Raw genomic sequence first — 25,138 nt, 5'->3', positions numbered from 1 at the left:
ACGAAACGCAAAGACGCCTTTAACGCGACTCCAAATGACCTTAATGGACTCAGAGGGTCGTCCGTAATATGGTATACTTATATGCAGCATAAGCAGCAGATTTCTGCGGAATTCCTATCAAGAAATTGCGCTCCAAACTCGATGCAGCAGCTTGCATAAGTTGCATGAAACGCAGGGAATTTCCAGAGTCGTGAATGTTTGGTGTAACTGTATTTCAGATTAGAGCAGAGTTAAAGACAATAGTCTTTGACGTGGAAGCGTAGCTTTACGTGACGTAATTTTTCCTGTAGTTTTTTTACAAACTGGAGAGCAAATTATAGCCATCTTTGGAAACACGCAATGCTCTTCAATAAGGAGACAAATATTTTCTCCTACTCGCATAATATATTTCTGCTGAGAGGAAATATCGTATCAAAGCTCTGCAAAATTACTAAAACTTACCAGCAACGAAACGAGTCCATTGCAGCAGTGGCGGAAATGCCTCATAGTTGGCGTCAGTCGATGTCTATTATAGGGAGCTGCCTGCTGCGGTTGCGATTTTTGTACTGAGATGCGCAGTTTTATTTTTATTCGTTATCTTCTGAGCTGGCTAAAACGTGGCGGAAATGTGGCTGGCCGAATCGCAGAAAAATAAAAATTTCTTGTCGTTTTCACTTTGCAGATCAAGTCACGTGATAGGTTTATAGAATGTTCTAGATTTTAATTCAATTCTTTTTCGTTTGCTTTGAAAGATAAAAGCAAATTTAAGGGTACAAAAAGAATGCTGAGAAGCATCAAGTTGTGATCAGTGCCTAAAAAGTATTTCCTTCCCCTCCTCTAGCAGTAACAAACTTTCCAAAGGAATGAAATGCGCAGGAAAAGACTATACGACGGCTATAAAGTCGACAAACTGGTGGGCCAGTTAAGAAACCACGTAGCAAGGTGTACAGCTTATAATGAGCACGTTTCCATGAAAACAAAAACCAAACTTTTGTCATACACTGGGAGTAACGTTTCGCAGATACACGGAATACGAATTCATATAGCTAGTGATTGCATTTTCAAGAATGAATGGCATTGTTGGACCCAACAAATATTTAAATAGGTGGCTGAAAATATGCAGTTGATTGTTACATTTTTCTTTAAATTTGTATATTTGTCGAACAATTCACTACGAAACTAACGAGTTACTATTTGCTGCTATGAATTCGGCTCTGTCAGATTCGTTAAACTGATACAGTAAGTGTTGCACTGCGCATAAAAATTAAACAATATATTATAACTAGGATAACTTTCACAAGATTTAAACTCTCCTCCCTTATTTCAAAACATTACGTATGAAAGCGCACTGCGCACAAATCAGAAATTGATTATAGGGACAATGAGCCCTGAGGTAACTGGCAATTACACGTCTATCTGAGAGTTACACATTCCGCCTCGCCGCGATGGCTCAGCGGATAGGGCGCTCAGTTGTCGAGCCTTAGGAAGTGAGTTCAATCTCGACCGAAGCGGCCGCAATTCTGTAGAGGCGAAACGCAAGGCGCCTGGGCACTGCGGGTACTGTACGATGTCGGTGCACGTCAGAGAATCCCAGATGGTGGAAATTAATTCGAAGCTTTTCAATACGGATTCTTTCATCGAAGTCGCATTGGCACGTTAAACCCTCTAAACTAATCAACCGCATAATCATTGCTTTAATCGAAAAAGATGGCGCCCAATTAACCTTGTTTTGTAAAATGTGACTTACAGGACGGAAGCCAACATTCACCGAAACCTTGGTGCGCCTTGTTCTTTAATTTTAGGTTTTCATCAATGGGAGATTAATAAGAAAAAACAGAAGAAAAAACAATCACACGCCGCCGGTGGCATTCGAGTCCACACCTTAATTTCGCGCCCGGTGCTCTACCAACTGAACTACGGCAATGGCAGTCCGATCTTCTACTCTCGATGGTATTTATGGTATTGTAACCGAACCTTGAGAGTGTTCACCAGCACCACCCTCGTCCATATCGGTGGACGTAATACGTCCTGTATTACCACGAGCGCCACGAAGGAACGGGGTCGAACGGTGAAGGCTTAAGCTGTGGGAGAAACTTCTTATGCTGCCCGTGGCATCAAGACTGCCCGATTCGAGACCCTCGTTAGACTATTCAGCAGGCAAGGGAATGGAAAGGGGTGCTCGTTATCACATACATCATAGAAGCCAACAGTCACCGAAACCAAGGAACAAAGCGGATTGTTTTTTCTTCAATTTGAAGTTTTTCATGAATGGTAGATAATAAAAGCTCAAGAAAAAACAAGTATATGCCGCCGCCGGTGGGATCCGATCCCATGACCTCCGAATTTCGCATCGTGTACTCTATCAACTGAGCTACGCCAACAGCTGCATTACTTAGGTGTATAAGCATGTTTGCCTTTGTTTAGGTACATATACCTTTGTTTAGCTTTTTAGCAGCTTGAAAATTTAAGTTGTACCCAAATGCTCTTGCAAGCATTGGTCGGCTCAGCTCTTGCGTAAAGCCGCCCACGGTGCTCGTTGCGATTCGAGATCATCGTTCCTAATGTTCGGCAGTCCCTGAAGCCACTCGTACACGCCTGTCTACCGCACATTCCTCCGGCGACTTCATCATTCGCCTCTTCTTTCTGGCTCTTGTTCAAGTTTCTGGCTCTTATTCGGTTTCCGCATCCCGTTTTGCAAGGTATTACTGTCTTCGCCACTATGCCTCACCTTGCCGCCTCGCTGTATCCACTGGATCGGTTGACTCACGTTAATGCTCTCTTCTTTTGTGTCGCTGTTCAGCTCGCCGCACACGTCATTCGACTTTGGATTTGGTCCGACTTTGGATTTGGTCCAAGGACCGGCTTCATCTATTATTTGTTGTTGCTGTTGTTGTTTGCCTTGTTGACATACCACTTGCTGCATTGCACGTTTGCTCGTTCCTCTGGCGACTTCTTTCTGGCATCTGCATTTGCATGCAACCGCGTTGCTCTTCGTCTTCACTTCCTCTCTATCTCCACTCGGCTGCAGCTGGCGCGATGCCCTCCTGGCTGCAGCTGGCGCGACGTTCCTTCTAGCCTTCCGAAGCTTCTTCTCGTTGACGGCAGCTGGCGCGACGCTTCTTCGAGCTTACCCGAGTAACTCCGAGTTTCACCAGGGCATAGCGGCTTTTTGCTAGCGGCCCATCTAGTGACAGCGCGCTGAAATAGCTTGATATACTAAACTTAAATAGCTCTATATCGTGTGTACTGCTGTAAGCTGTACACAGGACGATGACCACAAAATTGTGCTGCTTCTTCCGACTGAGAACTCATGTACGTACAATCGCTCTTTCAATTGCGAATCGGCAGGATCACTGTAACCTGTTCTTATTCCAGTTTTTTCCACTAGAAAACGCCAGGCCGACTTAGTCCTTGGCGTCCAAACCGCTTTGAATATGAAGAAATATAGATGAAGAAACGGGCTTGGGCAGGGCATGTAATGCGAAGGCAAGATAACCGCTGGTCCTTAAGGGTAACGAAGTGGATTCCAAGAGAAAGTAAGCGTAGCAGGGGGCGGCAGAAGGTTAGGTGGGCGGATGGGATTAGGAAGTTTGCGGGGATACGGTGGCCGCAGCTGCTAAAGGGCAGGGCTAATTGGGGAGACACGAGAGAGGCCTATGCCTTGCAGTGGGCTTAGTAAGGCTGATGATGATGTTGATACCCCATGGCAGTGCAGCGATGATCTGAAGTGGCGAGGAAAGAGAACCACGCCAACAAGGTGGCGTGAGGGGCTGAATTTTAGAACGTCGCCACCATTACAGCCGCACCGGTAACGAAGCACCATGCCCCAATGCACACACGGCTCGATCACATTTTTGGCGCGAAGCCCGCCGTTTACAAGCGCGTCGTGTATGTTTCAAACCGTATCAAAGCCTGCTACGGAAACGTATGACAATAAAACAACCGCACATTCCACGAACAAGAGCAATGCGTGCTATAAATCGCGACTGGGCTACACTTATCTGCTCCATGCTACATATGTACGTACATAACAAACATATTCGGAAGGCTGAAATTGTTGTCACGGTGATGTAGTGGATAGCGCGTCCGGTTCCGAACCAACGAAATAGCAGTTCAATTCCCACCTAGGGTTGTTGCCCGACAGGCTGTTGCTCTCTTTCATACCCAGCAATTCTGGTAAAGCATTTTGAGAGGGAAACCGTTTATGAATGCAATTTTTTTTCATATAATGCAAGATTACACTATAACAATAAATATATCCGCGAATCACCCGACGGCAGTCTTGTATTTTTACAGCGATAGCTGTTACACACGTAACCGGTGGGTGCGTTACTGGCAAGCATCCTGTGGATGTCATTAACCAGTGTTCACGTGACTAAAAGCCTAAACAGCTATCGTTGAATCTCGCGTTACATAGTCGTAACCGTCCTGTTAGCTTTTTTTTCTATTCACGCGTTTGCTATTCTCCAAAGAATTCCCCAGTGTTTTTCTGTGGCAGTCTTGACTGTTCGATGCGATTACTGGAAACTCTTTAAAAGAAAGATCTTGCAACAACTCAGAGCAATGAAGCATTACCTTCAATATTTTCAGAATAGTGCCTTATAATTTTCCAATTTGCAAAATTTTTCACCGAGAAAGCTGTATGTCAAATGAACGGCTGCACTGGTACGTTGCTCGCTTTAGACGAACAGTTGCACCATAAGGGATGATTCGTAGCAGACTAACAGTTCACCTATCTACATTTATTCTCGAGAAAGCCTAGTGTGGGCGGCAGCGTAGTTAATCTCCGAAAGTACGAAAGTTTTGTCCGAAAGTACGAGAAAACGCTTAGAGTGTACCCTATTCTTCCGCACTAATATCGAGCTTCCGGTGATTGTCTCGGTCCGACATTTTTTTTTTCATGTTGTGAAAAAAAAACACGTCGGTTACAGTTCACATCACCAGTAATTTGCGATGCACGCACGTTGGTACGCTGTGAACGCACGCAGGAAATCTGTGCGGGAACCGGATGCTGAACGCGCGCTCTGTGCTAAGAGAGATTGATGGCAACGTTTACACTTCAGTAGATTGATTGTTCTGGGCTTTACGAGCGCTAAGTCACTACCGGTTTGTTTTAACGTAGAGGACTCGGCTCCCTGGGAACGCATGGCGGTAACACTCCAGTCTCGTGTGAGTACTATAGACTCAAGAAGACCAGACCACTTTTTGTCCAAATGTGGGTACATGTTCAGAATAAGCCAGAGGCCAGAAGTTACAAAAATAGCTTGAAAATGCCTGTGGGCTATATAAACTGAATCAGTTAAGAGCTCCAGGTTTTCTCTTCAGCGTGCTCATTAAGTAACCGATCATAATAGAACATCTGTTCGGGTGTTAGATAGCACTAGGGTTAACAAGATGCAGAATGTGACAGAAGTCATAAACATTTGTGGGAATGTTTTGGGCGCTGTACGATGGGGAATGCCGTTGCAATTACTGGCCGTAGGGAACGAAACTTCCCTGGTAAAAAAAAACAGCACATTTAATGGCTTCAGTTTTTTGCCTCAGCGGGCTCATTAACTAACATCTCAGCTCATAATGGAACACCCCTTTGGGGTGTTCAACAAGGTGCAAAATGTCACATAAGTCACGAACTTCTTTGGGCATGTTTTGGGAGCGATACGGTAGGAAAGGACGTCAACGTTACTGGTTGCAGGAAAAAATAATTATTTGGTAAAAGAGAGTAGCACTACCGGCGCGGACATAAGTAAACAGAGCACTCCATTTCGTTCTAATTGCAATCTCGCCTTTCCTATAGGACATGAGGAAGCATTATTTGTTCATGAGCAAGCGAACTATTGTCTACTATTAGCCTGCACACACCACAGTTGCCAGTCTCAATTAGGAAGCGAGTGAAAAGTGTTAGAAGGCAATAGCATGCTCCGTTTACTTTTGGCCGCATCTGTACTCACGGGCGCGGAACTTGAAGCGGGTGACCGATAGGATGGGACTATTCGGTTAGGCGTGACTGCCTCATATAGCGCGATTTAATTCTTGACGCTACTTCCGAGTTGACAGGGATGAACAACGTCAACTCAAAACACCGCACACCACAGTGAACACGAAGGAGATAAATGATAGCAGTACTACAGCTGCGTTCTGGGGGAAACTTCGTGCCAACGTTTCTAACGGAAACGTAAAGAATACAGCTACTGCTAGAACCGTCACGAAGCCTCAGCATGACATACCAGAAAAATTCCTCAAATATCGCCATCCAATCTGCTCACCACATAGCGTGCTTAGCGCCATCATCCTTGGCTTTCTGAAAGCGAAATTCCGGAACAATTCTCGCCTTCTAATGTCAACCGTACGCGACGTAGTTATGAGCCCGGCTCCCGCACCCTAGTGTGCCTCTGCTATTTTTTAGAAGTCGATGCTTCAGTTTCTCGCAGTACGGGCGGTGCGTCTTTCTTTGCTGTAATATACTTTTGAAGACATATTTACAGAGGATTTAATCATATCCTAGCTGAGATCACAAAGAGACGGGCGTGTGGAGGGCATCTAAATCAGAGAGTAGAAGACCAATTGTGCCTTAGAGCAGCGCAGTAGATTTCAAGGGAGCCGAAACGTAGCAAGGCGACAGAGAGTCATGTGGACGAATCACATTTTGAAGTTTTCAGGGATAAAGTGGAGGCAGGTGGCGCTGGACAGAATAAATTTCAGACACGTGGCACACCTTTGTCCTGAAGTGCACGTTTTTGGTTTAATAAAGATGATTCCTTGCAATTAGTAAAGTGGCCGAGTGCACACGGCCTCAACTGCAGGGTGCAGGGGGAGCTTTTCTGAAGCCACACCTCAATACACGGGCTGGTCAGCAGTGCACACTGCACGCATGATGAAAGGCTCTAGTCAAGGGCCGTGGCGCAGGAAACCCTGCCATAGCACTAGGGCGTCCGGCTACTGAGCCGGAGTTCCCGGGTTCAAAACCGTCCGCAGCGGCCGCGTTTCGATGGAGGCGAAAGGCAAAGGTGCCCGTTTGCTGTGCGATGTCAGCGCACCTTAAAGATCCCCAGGTGGTCGAAATTATTCCGGAGACCTCCAATACAGTACCTCTTCCTTCCTTTCTTCTTTCACTCCCTCCTTTATCCCTTCCCTTACGGCGCGGTTCAGGTGTCCGCCGATATGTGAGGAAGGTACTGCGCCATTTACTTTCCCTAAAAAACAATTTGTCTTAGTCTCAAACCCTACGGAAATCCGGCGGTGTGCAAACACGTTCGTGAAAGTGATGTTCACAGTGTAAACGTAGCTTACAAATCTTGCCCATTAGAAACCTGCAACCAAGGGTAACAGTTGGGGACTGCGACGACAGGTGGTTGATACCTTTTCCCTACAACTGCCCCTTGCGGCGCTTGAAGAGCTCAACACCTGCCCTGGCCTTCGGCATCATCAGGTCGTATCGAGGTAATTATAACAACCGTCAGAAAAGCCCCATTGGATCGGTGTACCATCTTAGGCCTTTTCCTGCGTGGCTGCCTGCCTGTCCGCCCGCCCGCCCGGCCGTCCGTCCGTCTGGCCCACTGTGTATTCTGGCGGCACGAGCAGGGCACTTCTTTTTTATTTATTTTTCTGTCCAAGCTAATATTTGTCTATTTATCTCGTTTACCTTTTTCTCGTTTATCTGTTTGGTCGTCCGCATGCATGTCTGCCTGTCTTATCAGTCCGCCCACTAGCTTATGTTCTTGTCTGGTCGTCACATATAAACAGTGCCCACTTCTGGGCTGCTGCACGTGCTACAGTAACAAAATTCGCGTGGCGAGCCACAAAAAACAGGAAAAATATTGCAAAGCAGAGCGGAACGCATTCGCAGTGGTGAGCGCTAATGGTGAGCGCAAGTGGCACTACCATAGAAAAGTGAAGCAAACCCGAATATGCACGAAATAGCCTGAAGGACAACGCAGCATTTGCATCCACAAAACGAGAATCTCAACCCAAATCCACATGCAAATCCTAGCCTAGTTGAATGATTTTTGTTTTGCTTTGTAACGTAGCTCTTTTTCCTTGTTATCGGCAGTAGTTGCCTTCTCGGTCGCAACACGACCACCAACGGCTGTGGTCTGCGGCAATGACAACCGTTGGGGAACAAGGAAAGGAACCAACAGAGTCTGCACAGTGAACAAAACGAGCGTTAGCCTCTGCTAAAAAACTAAACTTCGTTGACTTTGTAAATTGCACGCCGATGCGCTGACTGTGGAACTCAGGTGTGCACAGCAGGAGCCTCTGTCATTTATAACCTCACTCCCTGGCCTGTCATCCTGAGCGATGGTCAGAACAAAAAGAATTCACGAAACCAAGCTCTGGAAGAGAAATGCGTGATCAGCTGCGAATGTGGTTTTTTCTTTGATCAGTATTTGTGAAAGACTTCTTTCGTGGGTAATGCACTCTTGAGGTCTTTCTTTTCTTTCGACTTTTAGAGGTACCTATTAAGGTACCTGCAAAGACAGGAAAGTAGCTTGAGTGAAGTACTCGAGCCGCTTAATTTTTCGAACCGGCTAACCAAATTGAGTACAACTGGTGCTTAAAAGCAGTTTGCGCTGCTTTGGAGATAAATAGAAATATTAAAATGGAAATTGCGGAGTTTACTGCTAATTACACATCTGTCAGTGGAAGAATATTTTTTTCTCAATGTGTTGGTGGTTAGACTACTTTATCATAGGAAACCTTTTTATGTACACATATGAACCCTCCGACATTTCTGTCTCTAGTTATACTTTTAGACACGAGGCACTATTCAATTAGCCTAAAGGACGCCAACGACATTGACTGTATAAGCCTTTATTTTCAGTTGTAGGCTACCCGAACTGGAAAGCAAAATCTCTGTCTCCCTATTAACACGCTATTCAAAAACTTATCAAAGTTTATAATAACTAGTTCTTTAGTCTTCTGTGTAGAAGCTCGGTATCACAAGTAGCCTAGACCAAACGGAGATTTTAGTTATAGGGAAAGGCAAAAGCGTTCATGTAGTAAGGTTTGAAGAAATGTGAAATAAATGCTTGAGGTCAAACTTAATCTGGTACCCTGCACTGTAAGTAATTTTTCACAACTATCAGCTTTGCTCTCGAAAGTGTAAAGCCGGTAGATTATTGAACCAAATGGAGTACCCTCCGGGTCAAATAGAATTGGAGGAGCTGCGACTGGTGCGTCTGCGCTTAGCCACTACGTAAGGCGATGGAGCGAGTGACTTACAAAATTAACATTGAATAATGCTCACGAGGTCTTATTAATGTGGTTCTTAATGTCTTTACAATATCACTGTTATACATTGGTGAAATGTGGCCACGAATACTCCAATGGTTAAAATCTTTTTCTCCTAGACCGCTGCTCGGCTCTTTTTGGGTATAATGCTTGGGAAGTAGATATCTCACCGCAAGTAACACACACCGAACACATTAATTCTGCTTAGAACTAATGTCCTTCTACTTAGAAGGGTTCTGCTTAGTTCTGCTTAGATTACTTCTGCTTAGAAGAGTTATCGAAACAAAAGTGCGCATGTACCCCAAAGCTTACCTCCAGCGAGAGGCGTTAATTACAGCAGTACTGGATTCGCCTGGGAATCGGCTTCAGGCACACGCCTAATATAGGCAGCCGCCTAGCGGGAGTGAGAATTTTTATGTTAATGTCTCTACGGTGTCTCTAACTCTTGTTTTTTCCTGGGTTTTTAGTTTCTTTATAAATTTTTCATTAAGGATTATATCACCTCCGCCCTCCAATTAGTCATGTCATTCATTCGCCAAGCTGCCGTTTCACCGTTAACAATTAAACCGGAATCAACGTTGAGGTCCATGGTAGAAGGCAAGTAGAAAATACAACAAAACAACGAATAGAAAAGAGAAGTCGAATTTCCCTTGTCCACAGTGTAAGACAGGTAGACGATACGAGATAAGAAAAGATGGAACTATAGATCACTGGAGCAATTAAAAAAATGCAAAATATATTTTGTTCGCTATACTTAAGCAGAACAGCACCTATTAAAAAATTTTGGAGCAAGAAAATGACGCTCATGGTTGCCTTTTAACTTGCGCTATTTGCGTGAAACGCCCCCAGAGTCCACAGTCGTTAGTGGGTAGCATTTTTATTTCACTAGTTTTTGCGCTAGGGAAAAAGTTATAAGTTTAGCTTTTCCCTACGAGTGCATCATTTGACACGCTATATCGTATGAAGTGTCATCATTTCGTGCGATGTTTTCTTATTTCTTTATAATATTTTGGTAAAAGGATTATGTGACCCCTCCTTCCAAAACAAAAGTTTATCAATCATAAATCCAGTTTTTTCTGTTACTCGACTCAGGCTGTCATTTGGCTTAGGAGAGTTATCGCAACAAAAGTGCGCATGAAACCTTAAGCTTACCTCCAGCGAGAAGATTCCATCACAGCAGCACTGTACTTGCCTGGGCGTCGGCTTCAGGCAGACACCTAACATAGGCAGCCGCATAGCTGGAGTGAGAGTTTTTATGTTAAGGTCCCTACGGTGATTTTAGCACTTGTTTCTTCCGGTGGCTAAAATGTGGCGGAACTGCTGCTAGCTGAGTCACTTGAAAACGGCTCGCCGCTATGACCCTGCATACTGCAACACACGGGCAGGTCATCAAATGCTCTGTACAGCTCGGCGAGCTCCGTTTTATCTCATTTCTTCTCTTTTATTGAAACATGAGGGGAAATGGAGCTGCTTGAAACCGGAAGCAGTGAAGCTACAAGTGGAGTTCATTGCCTCGAAAGTGTATTCTTGGCGACCACTGTGAGCAGCCCAGGAAAAGTGGTTCGTTTTTATTTATTCTTTAGAGGAATATGATAGCTAGAAAAGGTGTACAGGCTGGATAGGAAGGTCACAGAGTAAGGTGTCACTTTTCAGGGCACGTGGCAAGGTACATCGTTTACGTTCAGTAGGTGTCCATGAAAGCAAAACAAAAACGTGGCGATGTAAAACAAAGAGTCGCGTGGTGCGAATTGATAAGCTGGTGAGTAAGTTTCCGTGAAGAACGATGGGATTTTAATCGTCCCAAAACCGCTTAAGCTCGCGTGTGGAAGTTCTTTTTTACCTGCAGCTTTTTCAACTTTTTTATATCTATCTACAGCGCGTCACTGTTAAATTATTAAAATACGGTTCCCGCTTCTAAATCTGCTCTCCGATTTTGTAGAGAGTGACGCGCACATAATTTATGCTGCGTCATCCAGAATATAATGAAGCAAACTTACGAATTGAATCTCAGAAGGCTCTAAACTGTAATATCTGTCAATTATAAATTGTAGACTATAAATTCAAAACAACACACACAGGCAGGTTGACACACGAGCGCTTGTATGTCAACTCTGCTCTGAGTGTCGTTACTTCTGTGTTGAGCTGCAGCTCTTCGCCACGTGTCAACAACCCGCCCGCTCCGCATCCCTCAGGAACAAAAAATCGATTGTAATTTAAATGAAACATCTGAAAGCTAAGCATTTCTGCCTATCAACAAACAAATCTTCAAATACTAAACTTTCATACCTTAAAATCACGAGTATGGTTCTGGCAGGTGATCCCCAGAGAGTAACCTAGGAGGCAGCTAGGTGGGCCACCTAGGTCATGTGACCTTGCGGCGTCACCACAACCTGCCCACCGGATAGTGAGCAAACTGCCCACCTTGGCTTGTGACAGTTAATGATTGGTCACTCAGGAAGAGCAACCTGGGTCACACAAGCTCCACCTATGACAGCACCTGCCATCGCAGGGCAGTGGCGCATCGCTTAACCGCGGCACCACTGCACCAGGAGGGGTATGAGGGATCCTAGGGATCTATGAATGTAATGTAAAGAATGAACTTCTGTATATATTGTAACTAACCCATTACGCTACCGCGTAATGGGTTAATTTTGTTATTATTATACAACGAGCTCACCTTAATCAGGAAGAAAATTTCTTAACTTCTGTAATTCTACGGGACAAAGGGGCAGGTCGAACCAAAGTAAAATTGCTGCTTTTGAGCTTTTATCAAGCAATATTTCTCAAATCTTGGTGCTACACCTAAGGAATAAGGTATTTTGTAGCTTTAGTTTCAGTAGTCCTTACGCTATGAAGTTTTGTACGTTCTCTGAGCTGCTGGTCTCCAATCCTTTAGAGACATGTAACAACGTCTTAAGGTGCATGCTTAGTAAGTACGTAGGCGTTAGAAAACATACTTATGGGGTAAAATAGCTTTCAGCCATTTTTTATTTCTTGTATTTAGATGAAATTTTTTGAGCATATTATAAAGATTTTATGACTACTCTCACAGAATTTTGGTGTTATATCTGCATAAAATTTATTTCTAATATATATTTTCTTCATTTATGCTTGTGCAAAGGCTGCAGAGGAGCTGTCCCCGAAGCTTTTTTGTCACGGAGTCCGTAATCGTTGTGAAATGTTGAAACTAAAGTTAAACTGAACTCAGTTTTTAAATATGCCACAGAAGGCGGTTTCAACGTGGCCTCCCTCGGAGAAAGATATACAGTGATGCAAGTGCTGAAGAAACACACGTTGTGCAGCATAAAGTGTGGAGTTTGACGAATTAAAGAGCGGCTCTTTGAACGACTCTTGAGAAGCGTGAGAAGAGCGCTCCAAAGTCCCACCGTTTCTAACTGCCTTCTTTAAATGCTCTTCGAGGTTAAGCTCAGGTTGGCATAGTCAAAGGTGATCAACAGCGGAATTTCAAAAGTTAAACCAGCATTGATGAAAGTTGCTCCGCAGTGCGGCAACTCTGTTCGTGTGTAGACTCCGGCAGTTGAAAGTGATCCCTTTCAAGTCAGGTAATCCGAATAAATGGTGCGAGCGCAGTTTATTCATTAAATAAGGCTGAGAGAAATACGTGACTTTACAGAGCAGTTACGATCTCTATTCTGCCTTGTAATTTTTATGCGACCCTAAGTGGCCATGACGCCAAGAAAAATTATTGGGTCATGACCGGCCTAAATGATGGAAAAAAAACATCAAATCACTTCAGACTGTTTACCACGTACGTCACAGTACTCCCTATTGTAAAGAAGCGAAAATCGGGATTGAAAGTTAATATCGTTACGGTACACAGTCGCGAAGCGAAGAGGTCGTTGTTCTGTCACTGGGCGGTCGTTTAACGACTGCCCAGCGTTTAACGCATTTAACGAGATCTAACGCACATCTTGTGTTCGCACTTCTTGAAAAACGGTTAGACTTTTCAAAGAGTTTGGAATCATAAGTGCACTTTAAAACGACGGCGCGAGGAGAAGCTTGGGCATGAAGGGATGAACGCATGACTGACGTTAAGCCCGCAATAGTCTGTTGTGTATATTTAGCAGCTGTCTGTTAAGAAACACGTTTTATTTCACAAGCATACGAATGCGTCTATCTTAGAATCGAAAGAATGAGCATGAGCGAGCTTGAAGAAATAAATCGCAGCACAAATGAAACGCACATACAAGTGCAGGAACGAACAACATATAGAGTGTTCTGGCTTTTTCCTGCAGTGTGAGTTTCATTTGTACTGCGAATTTTTTCTACACCATGGATAGCAGCCAGCTGGCCCAAGCCATTGGGCCTGGAGAGTTTATTTTCCTCTATTTTGATTCGCGCTGTGCCTTTTATTGCCGACGTTCGATTTTATTAGTGAGGACGACGCTATAAATTCTCGTGAGAATATCTGTCGTAGACCCTCCCGCCTGTTTATCTATCTATTTGTCTGTTTTTCCAGTTCTGTACCTCCTCACCGCCCGCCCGCACGCTTGCAAGCCTGCCTGCTGGCAGGCAGGCAGGCTGTACGTCCGTCCGTCCGTCCGTCCGTCCGTCCGTCCGTCCGTCCGTCCGTCCGTCCGTCCGTCCGTCCGTCCGACCATCCGTCCGTCCGTCCATCCATCCATCCGTCCATTCATCCGTCCGTCCATCCATCCATCCATCCATTCATCCGTCCGTCCGTCCATCCGTTCGTCCGTCCATCCATCCATCTATCCATCCATCCATCCATCCATCCATCCATCCATCCATCCATCCATCCATCCATCCATCCATCCATCCATCCATCCACCCACCCACCCATCCATTTATCCATCCATCCATCCATCCATCCATCCATCCATCCATCCATCCATCCATCCATCCATCCATCCATCCATCCATCCATCCATCCATCCATCCATCCATCCATCCATCCGTCCATCCATCCATCCATCCGTCCATCCGTCCGTCTTCCGCTTCGTTATTTCATTCCACATCAATTTAAAGTGTGTGTTTTCACTTACTAACTGGACACTGCCGCATTGCTTCTAATGTATTGGCTGATTTTTTTAGCAAAATCTCTCTTTTCTGGACCTCAGGTCCGATTTATTCCGACAATGTGCAATTCTCAACAGCCGGATTTCATTGTAACGAGCATCTGCATTACTTGAGCCGTGAGCGTCTCCTTGCTACAGCGTATTTTCAGCATTTGGCATTCCCTTGTCGCGTCCGCACATGCAGTTCACGGCAATGCGAGCTGTGCATGACTCTCTTGCGCTGCAGATTACCACGATTTAATCTTTATTTGTGCCGACCGGGGTTTTCTCTTTGGAACCTTGGTGAGTCATGTGGTGAAACTGAATCACTTGATCACTCTCTCCTCCCCTGCCGACGGTTTGCGAAGGGCTTATGGAGATCCCCATCGCTGCACTGGGGCCACGTTTTTCTATTCCAATTCTCCCCTCCTTTTGAGTAAGCGGCAGGGGATATGTACTAGAAGTAGTGTGCAATTCACTTCATGATTACATCATTGCGTGAGGGAGGTAATTGGCGTTAGTGATAAATTTGTAGTGAAAGGCTTCACAACGCTAAGTAAAGCAATCGTCGGGTAGGCGGGAGAATGACCTTCAACGACCTTCAATCGGGCAAGCAGACGCGGTTTGGCGTCTGTAACGTTGAATGCATTCCGCACACTGGATAGGCAACGTGACCATCCTGCCATATGGCAGTTAATGGTTGATCGCAATAGGTTGGTCACCCAATAAACGATGCGGCCCATTGCTGCGGTGCCGCGTGCCTGCCGCAACGCTGTCAGCGCTAATGAACGTAGCCCACATATCTCTTTCTCACCACCTCACGTACCTCAAAACGCGACTGAGGCGTCCACTGACCCAGGGAGTCAGTTATGCCGCTTTCCTTTCCTCAAAATCATCGGAGCCTAGAACGCGAAAGCTGTATTGTATCGGGCAAGCAGACGTGGCTTGGCGTCAGTAACGTTGAGTGCGTTCCGCACACTGGATAGGCAACGCGCCCACCCTGCCACCCTGGCAGGTGGTGTTAGTGGGCGGGCCCGTGCGCTTCCCTTTTGAAGCGAAAAGCTTCACTACGCTAGGCAAAGCAGTTGTCGCGTTGGCCGGAGAATGACCTTGAACAACCTTCAGCCCAACCACGTTAGCCGTGTATGGCCATATGTGGTACAGTTATGTTGTCGAACCCTTGACCCCTGACCTCGACCCATGATATTTAGCTGACCTTTCACCTCTGACCTTTGACAGTGGGTGACCTTTAGGTGGAACTTTGACCTTAAGAACATCCGATGGGTGATGTGAAGCCACGTGATGAGATCGATGGGTTGTCATAAGACCATATGATACCACGTCATAGCCACGTGGTCTTGTGGGTATATAAAGAACGGCTGTCGCGAGCGTGTAGCGGAGCTGCCATGAACGAGCCTCAGATGCTTAGCAAGTGTGCTTGCTTTTCGCTGAATTCCAGGGTTAGCCAAGTTAATCCACTGTTGATTTTTTAAAATTATTCATGTAACTTCAAATTTCACCGATGACTACAAATGCAAAACGCCAATGTTCTCCTGCTTGAATTTGCTACGCATCCTAGTCAATGTGCGACTGTGGTTATGTGCCACTCTACCAGAGGCCAACAACAATAAGGATATATGCATAAGGGTTGGCCTGGTACTGTGAGATGGGGTTAGTCACTATGCATCTATTTAGCAGAGGTGAACAGAGTGACTACGGTTAACTTTTTAATATATGAAGTTAATACTGACCATTCCAACCAAAGTTTTCTTTCTGGCTCATGTTGAAACTGACTCATATTGAAACGAACAGCTGTCGTTAAAAATGTTCATGTCTTGAGTTTATAGAAATGCACTATTGCATTAATTGCAAAATCAGAAACGCACTCTGAGTGGCGGACGCGAGCTACATAACTCTTAAACACTTCAAACAGCTCTCACAATAACAAAGTTATGCGATTGGGTAAAACAGACGCTAAAAATGAATTTCCACCGGCTTGGAGATATATGACCAAAAAAACGCGATGACATCGTATATCAGTATATGGGTTTTTTTTCATGCGTCGCTCGACAGATTGCTTTTATGAATAAATCAGTCTTTATTTCGTCTGAAGAAAAGGCAGACGACACAGAAGAAAAGCTCTGATAAGCTTCAATGCCTTCGAGGCCCAGTGTAAAAGAGGCACACAACTGCACACAATTGCAGCTGGTCAAATGATACAAAGAGTGAAACCAATCAACTGAGAGGCAGAGAAAAGAAATCTTGGAGATGAACGCAACAAATCGATGGTAATTCAGAAGAATGGAAGACAATAACTGGTAACATGAGCTCAAAAAAGACTTCGTCAAACAGCAGACAAAATTCCGCAGTGTAGGTATTACAGTGTAATGTTGAAGCTCTACAAGTAACGCGTATGCACAGTTTACGAAAGACCTACGTTGAACAACAAAATCATTTCACAGAAGGGATCAAGTCATGTAACAAGGCCCTAAGAACATAAAAACGAAAGAATAGTTACCCTTTGAGGAAATTCAGTAAATCTGGTTTAGCAAAGGAGACGATTTAGAAGCCGCTTTCAGCTGCCCCATTCAATAGTGACGGGAGCAGATAACATGGCATCCGAGCGTCGTAGTTAGTGCGTGGGGTGAGTATAAAGTACAGATTAGTTCGACGCAGTGAGTACGTTGGTACAACGGTCACAAGTTCCTCCACTAAGATAACGGGAAATGTTCTGTTTGATTTCTTCTTTGTAACGCTGAGCTAGGCGAAAGACGTAAAGGTGAAGAAAGTTTATTACACTGGCGATGTTGAAGAGCTCTTTTGCTAGATAGTGCATAACCTAATTAACTTAGACTACTGGTGTTTATTTCTGGTCAATTCGGCCCCAATGCTTTTGCGTGAGGTTTGGCCGCCGGGCGGTTTTCCACTGATTATGTTTCTCACAGTGCGCTTCTGTCTTTACTTGGGCTGGAATTATTGGTGAAGGCGGGTCTTTGGCTCAACCTCACGCCGATTGGCTCTATACTTATCCAGCTCTTTAATCAAGCTGGCCTTTCATCGTTCAGAAACGAAATCATTATCATCATGAATATATATTCAAGAAAGAATACATGGCAAAAGATTTACGCTTTCCAAAGTAGGAGATAGGGAGAACATGAAAAATCCAAGAAAGCTTAATGAACAGTGGAGGACAGGTCACTGAATTCCGAAATCGAATGAATTTCAGCTGCTTACACGTTTCTAAGGTATTCATCACGAAACTGCGCTTAGAGTTGGACGTTGTAACTCGCGCTAGTTGCCTGAAACTTAACTGGCAGCATATGTGTATTGCAGGTTACAGCTGAGGTGACGCGTCTAGTTTTTGATGTGGATGTACAATCACGCAAATTGTTGAAAGTATGACTTTTTCGTTTAGTTCTTAATTAACAAGATGTATAAATTATTGCCACACACGAAAACACCAGTGCTTCCAAAACCACGGAACTCTTTTCTGCTCTTACGCGACTATTGTAGTTCTGCTGAGGAGGAGTATGGCAACGAAGGTCCGCAAAAACACTTCAACTTACCCCCAACGAGAAGTGGCCATTACAGCAGTAGTGGAAATGCCGAAGAGTTTAGCCTGGCGATCTCTAATATAGGCAGCCACTGTGGATGCAGTTTTGATGCTTAAGTTTGTACGTATTTATAACTTGTTTCTCTCATGGCTAAAATGTGGCGGAAATGCCGCTAGCTGCATTGCACAAAAATAAAAAGTGACTGCCGCTTTCAATTTCCATAATGGATCACGTGTGCGTCTCATAAAATGTTCTGTACAAAGCGGACCAGGTACATTTTCAACCATTTCTTTTTTTTTGTTTTCAAAGAAGGAAGTACATATAAGGGTGTATATAATAGAAGCAGTGGAAGTTCAAGTTTTGGTCAGTGCCCTGAAAGTTTGTTCCTCTCGACTGCTTTAACCAGCCGGCCAATAGTGAGTAGTTTTTATCTTTTTGGGACGCTGAGGTGCGAGTTTTCAGGGCACGTGGAAAGGTGCGCAGTTAGAACCTCCAGATGGTCGTGAAATCAAAACCAATGGAGAGGCCTTATGTTGGACATAAAGTGTCACCCAGCACAAATTTATATGCTGGTGGCTACATTTCCAAAAATAAATAGGAAATTCGAGCGCGAACAAAAGCCTATGCAAACGCTTGACATTCTGTGCTTTGGCGTTAAATTGTTCCTTCGTTTTTCATATTTCTACAACGTTTCGCTGTGAAGCGGCGTAGTTCACTTTTTCCGTCGCGAAATTTGCTGACCGCGATACTAAAGACTGAGACGCTCATAAGAGGACCAAACAAACATATTTAGCGAACTTCTTCATGATCCCTACTGAGATATTTTGTAATGTTGTGTATTACACGAGTGAATCCCGCTTAGACAAAAATGTATTACGATTAATAGAGAAAATATTACATTTCTGAGAGCTATACATTTATTTCTTTATCAAGGAAGCGTTTCAGCTCAACGTCAGAATTCAATGCCTCGCGTATTGCTGGATGCATTGCGGAGGCCATTGATAAAGTAATTTCTCCGTTTTTTCACGATTGAAAGACACATTTCTTCGCTCCTTAGCACAGTGCATCGGCCCACCACCGGTAGCCTGATCTCAGTAGCGTCCTTTGCGCCTGAAAATTGCGAGGTCGGTTCACTTCACAGCTATGAAATTGCGGGCAATTTGATCTACCACAGTTCAAAGTACGCTGGGTAAAAGAGGTAACACTTTGACGACTGAGTGAGGTAGAGGTAATGGCCTGCCAGGAAAGCAGAGCTATGAAAAGCAGGCGCGATGGGCTGAGGAACTACCGGAGCATTGCCAGCCGTAAATAAAGAGCGCCGTTGTTTTTACATGTCAAAAAACAGTTAAGGGGGGGTACCATCAACCACCAACCGTCACCATCAACCATCCCCATCAACAGTCGCCGGCATTCGGCCCAAACCCTCGCTGCCTCTATTTGAAGGTGCTTGAATGAGGTAAAACTTTATTTTGTCACTGTATGGGAGACTGTGCTTTTGTTTGGTGATGTCGATGAAGTTGGCCATGATGACGATGAGAGGAAGAGCCTCATTTTTTTGTTGAAAAAAGCGCCGCGGTAAGGTGCTGCTTGACGCGAAGAACTGAGCGAAAAGCTTTTTATACATGTAGGCGTTCCCGCTGATGTGTGACTTTGCCAGCCCGCTGTCCATCCGTTAGCACGTGTTTAGAAGGTTGCTGCTTTGTCGTCGACTCTTGAGTTGCCTTCGTCGTCGGGGTTGGGCGGTGCGCACCCATGGATGTACAGACGGATCGATGCATACTGTCCCGTTAAAGCACCTTGTAATAACTTCTAACTATAAAATATAGGACTGCAGGTTTCTTCGCCATTAACTGTTTTCACATGTAAACTGTGATGACGTCAATACTTCTTCATTTATGAGCAGATCTCTGGAGCAAAGAGGTACCGCAACAACCCATTTGCACCCAGAAATCTTAAAAGTTCTGAATAGCATTGACGTTACCATGAACGTCAAGAGGAACTCAATTGCGCAAGAAAACATTCGGCTTTAAACTTGAAATCTGTCAGGAATAAATTCGAATTTTCTACCGAACTAATTTCAGCTGAGTCATGAAAAGCCCGCTGGGAATGTAATTTTACTGATAAAAAATAATTGGAAGGAGCTGCCTTCAATGTCTCTTTAAAATGACTCCGTGAGTTCTGGCGCGTGGCTCTGAGGATGAACACGCCAATTTTCGGGGTGTTCATTTAATGATTTTCTCTGTAAAGATGCACATCCCAGTTTGTTGGCATGTAATTTCCAATGGTTTCCCTCACTCATGGATGTCATAGGCAGCGAGGTGCCGGTCAGCCTCGCCCATAAAGCGTTTTCAGGAAATTCATTAAAAAGTCTCCCATGATGCCAAGAGACTCTTCAGAGAAACGGCACTCAGCCATTTCAGTACCCTGTGGAGTTCCCCCAACCAGACATGTGTGACCATGGGACAAAAAAAAACAAGCCATTTTACTCCATGACATTCGCACGTGTTCAACTCGTACCCCTTCGTGGATGTATAAGACGGGCCAGCCTTCGTCTCTGCTATGCTCCAGGTGTGGTATGTGGCGGGATATAGAACATTATCTTGTGTGCTGTCCAATGTACAACGCAGAAAAGTGTGTGTTGTTCGGTTCCCTCAAGAATACAGGAGTCTCTCACAGTTCCCTGCAGGGCATTGTCTACCCTGGCGGAAAACAGTTATGTAGAAAGGAGTCTTCACGCCTTCTTTTAAAGTTTCTCCTGGACTCGGATCTGGATTCCAGAAGATGAAAGCAGGACTTAGCTATTGACTATTATGGTTGATTGTGTGCATAGCGATATAGATCAACAAGGTCTCAGGTATGTGCCTGATTTGTGGGGCTTATTTAACATTTTATTTGAAAAATTACAGCGCGGAAAACGGGGACTTCGAGTAAAAAACACAGGGCAAGCGCTGACTCTTAACTTGTCCTGTGTTTTCTACTCTTGAAGTCCCCGTTTTCCGCGCTGTAATTTTTCAAATATGTATCACCAACTCGCCCGCCTTGCTATTGTAATGAATTAACATTTTAGTGTCGCTACGGTGGAGCAATTGCCGGCAGAATCCACAAGGCTAATTCCACCTGTAGCTTGTAACAACCTTAACTCTACTGAACTTACCGCTCACTTGACGCGCCACTACTTAGAGCGACGTTACGCTGGTACAATGATAACTTTTGTCGTCAGCCACAATATGATCGTTACCATAAATATTAATTTACAGACTTCAACTGGTTGCAGCCAAGTTTACCAGGAGAATTAATTCGTGACTTCAGTATGCTATCGAACGTTGATAGTTAAGAACTGTCTCTCTCAAACTGAGAGCACCTTGCGTTCTGATGCTTCATGGAAGACATAAGGGAAGTTTGTAATCACTATCATAACATATATTAGTGTAAAATATTTGCTCGCAACATTTTATTTTCAAGGGACTTCAGTACGCCAGCTTCACAACTCCCGAATCTACTGCATTTTGGGGCATTAAAGTCGAGCTTCATGCGGTTTTATTGTTGTTAAATCGAGTCCCTACATTGGGAGAAACACACGCAGGTTACGATTTAGGTCACAGGAAATTTGCGATGTTCGCAGGCTTGTACGCTATGAACGTACACAGGAAACCTGTGTGCGAACCGGATGCTAAACTTGTGCTCCCTGCTAAGAGAGATTGATGGCTATGTTTTCTCTATCGCAGAGTGATTCTTTCAAGCTGTCTTTCTAACAGCGTGCTTCTATATCGAGGGACTGCTAGTTGGGCGGCCACCTCGTTCACGAATCCTATGCCTCGCGCCTCGTCTGACCTTCATTCTCATAAGTGGACGCGCAGTCTTATAAAAGACGCCGCCAAACGCCTTGAAACACGTCTCGGAGACAGAGCCAAAAATTCTTCGTTCGATTTTACAGGTTTCAATCGCACTGAGTCAATTTCCCTTGCTGACGACATCAGCGACAACGTCATTGGCAGAAGCAGTTCATAGCCGACGTAGCATCCGACTTCGCGGTGAGGACGGGTGTGAGACGTCGGCCGCCAACGCGGTTCCCGATCAAATCCGCTAGTCTCTGCCCACATATTCCGGGGACAAAAATGCACTCATTTTGTCCACCCAGAAAAAAAGAGCATAATAAGGTACCGTTACCCGCGGCGTCAACATTCCGCTAGCCATTTTGGGAAGCAGATAACGCTAGCCACTGGTTGTACACTTGTGTTAAACGTCTTTTCATTTTTTTGTGCACATCGTGTCTCACTAATCAGCCACCCCGCGTCTCCCGATTCTGGGCAGATTCTCCAGGATGGATATATGCCACCAGACACTCTGAGAAAAATAATACGCATGAGCTGGGCCGTAATCGCAAAAGTCTGAGATGCAAGGAGAACTCCATAACATTTTGTGACTGCTGGTCGGCACATCAACGTTCGCTAATCGAGATAATAATAAAATCGTCGCTCGGTTATTCGAGACAGAGAAAAAAGGCGCGAAATATTGAAAATTTGATTGGGCGCGAATAAGATTATTTTAACTTGGAGTGAATATAAACGTTATAACCGCTCCACGGTTGTTACGCTGTGATATGCTGGGCAGTTAAAAGACTATGCCACCTTTGTTCATGCTATCCAGATTGGACAGGATGTACGAGAGCTTATACAGGTACGTCACAGTATAGTTGGCATAAAGCTCGACAGAAGGAAGCCTGACCAGGATGAAGAACAATGATCAAGCCAAAAACAAACAAACCTGGCTTTTAGGGTTCAATAAAGAACTCTAATCAAGTACCAACGTCTCCTTTTATGTCCATTCCAATAAAAAAAAACCTCGCTCAAAGTGAAACTGCTGCAGCCTAAAACAGCTGATAGTGTTATGTGACGGCAAGCCGACGAATGAGATGAGATGAGAGATGGCTACAGAATGATTTCAATAACGAACGGCCTGGCGCGAGCATTCCTGCCCGCGCCACTGCACAATTCGTCGTCTTCTAATCCGTCGCACTACCCGGGACCGCCAGGGGATCGTCCCGATCGCGAACGAGAAGATTGGCACTAAGGGTAGACAGCTGGGCTAGTTGGTTTGCATAACTATGGAACATGGTACCAACGCATGAAACAAGGACGAAGAGAGAACAAAGACAACGCGAACGCCTTCAGATTCAGATTGGCACTGAAGACGAAATGCTGTAGATGACGATAGGCTTGAAAAATGGTTGAATACAGAAGAAGGAGGTGAAGGGCTTGCCGTCACGGTTGACATCATCGGCGTTTGAGTCCAGGTCCACGAAGCATCCGGGTCGTAGGGTGCCAAAGGCCAATGGCCGAGGTCCTTGGACACACCGAACGGCAGGGGCAAGGGGGCAGCGTCTTCACTTGTGGGCAGCGTCTCGGGTCGGTCGGGTAATTCTGGTCGCGGCCACGTCGTCAGTTCGTCGTGTCCTGTGGTCCGGACGGGGGACGGGGTTGGGGTGAGCGGCGAGGTCGGTTCAGGTCTGGCGGGCTGGGGCACAGCCGGGCGGGGTGGACCAAGTACACACGGCCGACGTCCACGGCAGGCGCAGGAAGCCGACGCTCCGGGACCAGGATGGCGATGAAGGGACCCCAGCACCTCACACCATATGTTACGTGACGGCAGGCTGATGAATGAGATGAGATGACAAATGGCTACAGAATGATTTTAATGGCGAACGGCTTGCTGTTGTTGCTGTTGTTGCCTCAAATACGATGGCACATACCCACGGTGGGGGATTGGAACGACGCGAGCTCTCCTGTTGTTGTTGCATTGGTCACATGGCACATACCCATGACGGGGGATTGGCCAGGGTTCAATGGGAGACCCCATAGAATAGGGTAAACTGGTGTCAAGCAAACGATTGTGCCTTGGGTGAAATTTCATAGTAATTTAAAAGAAAAGGAAGAAAAAAATTTCGGGAGAGAATATCTGAGAATTAAATAATTAAATATATGAAAATACCCAAATGCTCTTCTGAATGCGGAAATTTTGGAAACAATTAGCAAGGGAATCTGTCGGTAGCTGTTATATAATTGTTGAGGTATTCGAAAACTTGATGCAATGCAGAACTCCTGGCGCTCGCACCGAAAGAGAGGAGGAGGGGAACCGACTGCCCGCGCCACTGCACAATTCGTCGTTTTCTACTCCGTCCCAATTTGACCTTCAGCATTCCTCTGGATTTTTAAAATGACGAATGACGCCTTCAGTTGTTTAATGTGTCAGTTCAATGTGCGTCTGGATACTCAAGAACTTTAGATGTGTTGTCAAAGCGGTTCTTTCTGTTGTTACGATTACCGCTTCATCCCAGCCGGTTTTCACACCATCCACAATCGCATGTTTTCTTTAGCGTGTTTTAATCTTTTTTCGGTGTTCATTTATGCTGTCCTAGAAGTTTTCGGTTTCTTCAGTTGGAGGATTGTCGTTGCATGGAATTCGGTTAGCCACAGCAGGAAACTTGGCGCATGATAAGAGGCAGCTAGGCTCTGAGCTCACTTGTTGATGGCTCGGATTTGGTTACTAGCGGTAAGCAACTCAAAGGGCAGCAAAAATATTGCGCATGGTTCATAGGACTGGACATCGACCTAAGCTTATTGCACGCATGAAGGCAAAGTAAAGCAGTTTCCAGATACGTATGCGCGAAAGCGCTGCCTTTCATCTTGAATTTTTTTTATTTTCCTCTTCTTTTTTTCGTTTTAATTTCCCTCTGGTCCAGCGCAGCAGGCAACCACAAAATGTTGATGCACGTGCTTTTTTCTAGGCATGCATTTTCCTTCTTTGTGAAGGCTACTGACGGGGCGCTCACACACTTGTCTCCCTCTTTTTTAATGCGAAATATATCCGAAACGTCTTCCTCTAAAGCAGCCTTTCCAGTCGTATAAGTACTCGAGTGCTGTTCAAAACTTTCATGCATATTTTTTTCTTTTTACAGCATTACCTCCTATTAGCTCTTTCCTCGGATTCACGTCATCTTTGTCGGCTTCGCTGTCTACTGGTTTCTTGCTTTGCAAGTTTGTCTGCGGTCGAGCCGAGTAGTTAAGACTGCCATATAAAACTAATACATTGCGGTTTTGTCAGTAAATAGTGAATTAACTACGAGCGTCCCGAGGACGGATCTGCGGATACATTGTTTTTTATGGTGCAATGGTATGATATACGAAAAAATTACGATCAAAAACAACTTCGAGATGAAGAAATGCACCAATCCAGAATTTCCGGGAATAGGTGGGGTAGCGGAAGGGAGATTTAAGGGTGCTTGCAGGTTCCCGGGCAATGTCGTATAGGGTCGGTGGGTCTGCGCAAAAGGCACACGTTGGG

The 25,138-nt window shown here is 45.0% G+C and overlaps 1 protein-coding gene across 3 annotated transcripts in view; it reads right to left on the bottom strand.

The window, feature by feature from the left end:
- The window catches only part of LOC144106636 (salivary peroxidase/catechol oxidase-like), a 47,891-nt gene extending 30,009 nt beyond the window's left edge, over window positions 1–17,882 (bottom strand). The window contains exon 1 of one of the 3 annotated variants that reach the window (XM_077639476.1): window positions 17,810–17,882. In XM_077639476.1, coding sequence (XP_077495602.1) covers window positions 17,810–17,829 — 20 coding nt within the window. In that variant the 5' untranslated portion in view covers window positions 17,830–17,882. Of the gene's footprint in view, window positions 1–441; window positions 482–10,359; window positions 10,506–17,809 lie in introns of those variants that run through there. The other 2 variants (XM_077639477.1, XM_077639478.1) reach the window with 2 other exon arrangements.
- Window positions 17,883–25,138: the final 7,256 nt, after the last annotated feature.

This window comes from Amblyomma americanum, chromosome 10 (genome assembly GCF_052857255.1).
Source record: "Amblyomma americanum isolate KBUSLIRL-KWMA chromosome 10, ASM5285725v1, whole genome shotgun sequence".
Lineage (NCBI taxonomy): Eukaryota > Metazoa > Arthropoda > Arachnida > Ixodida > Ixodidae > Amblyomma > Amblyomma americanum.
This window is presented reverse-complemented; position numbering and strand designations above follow the sequence as displayed.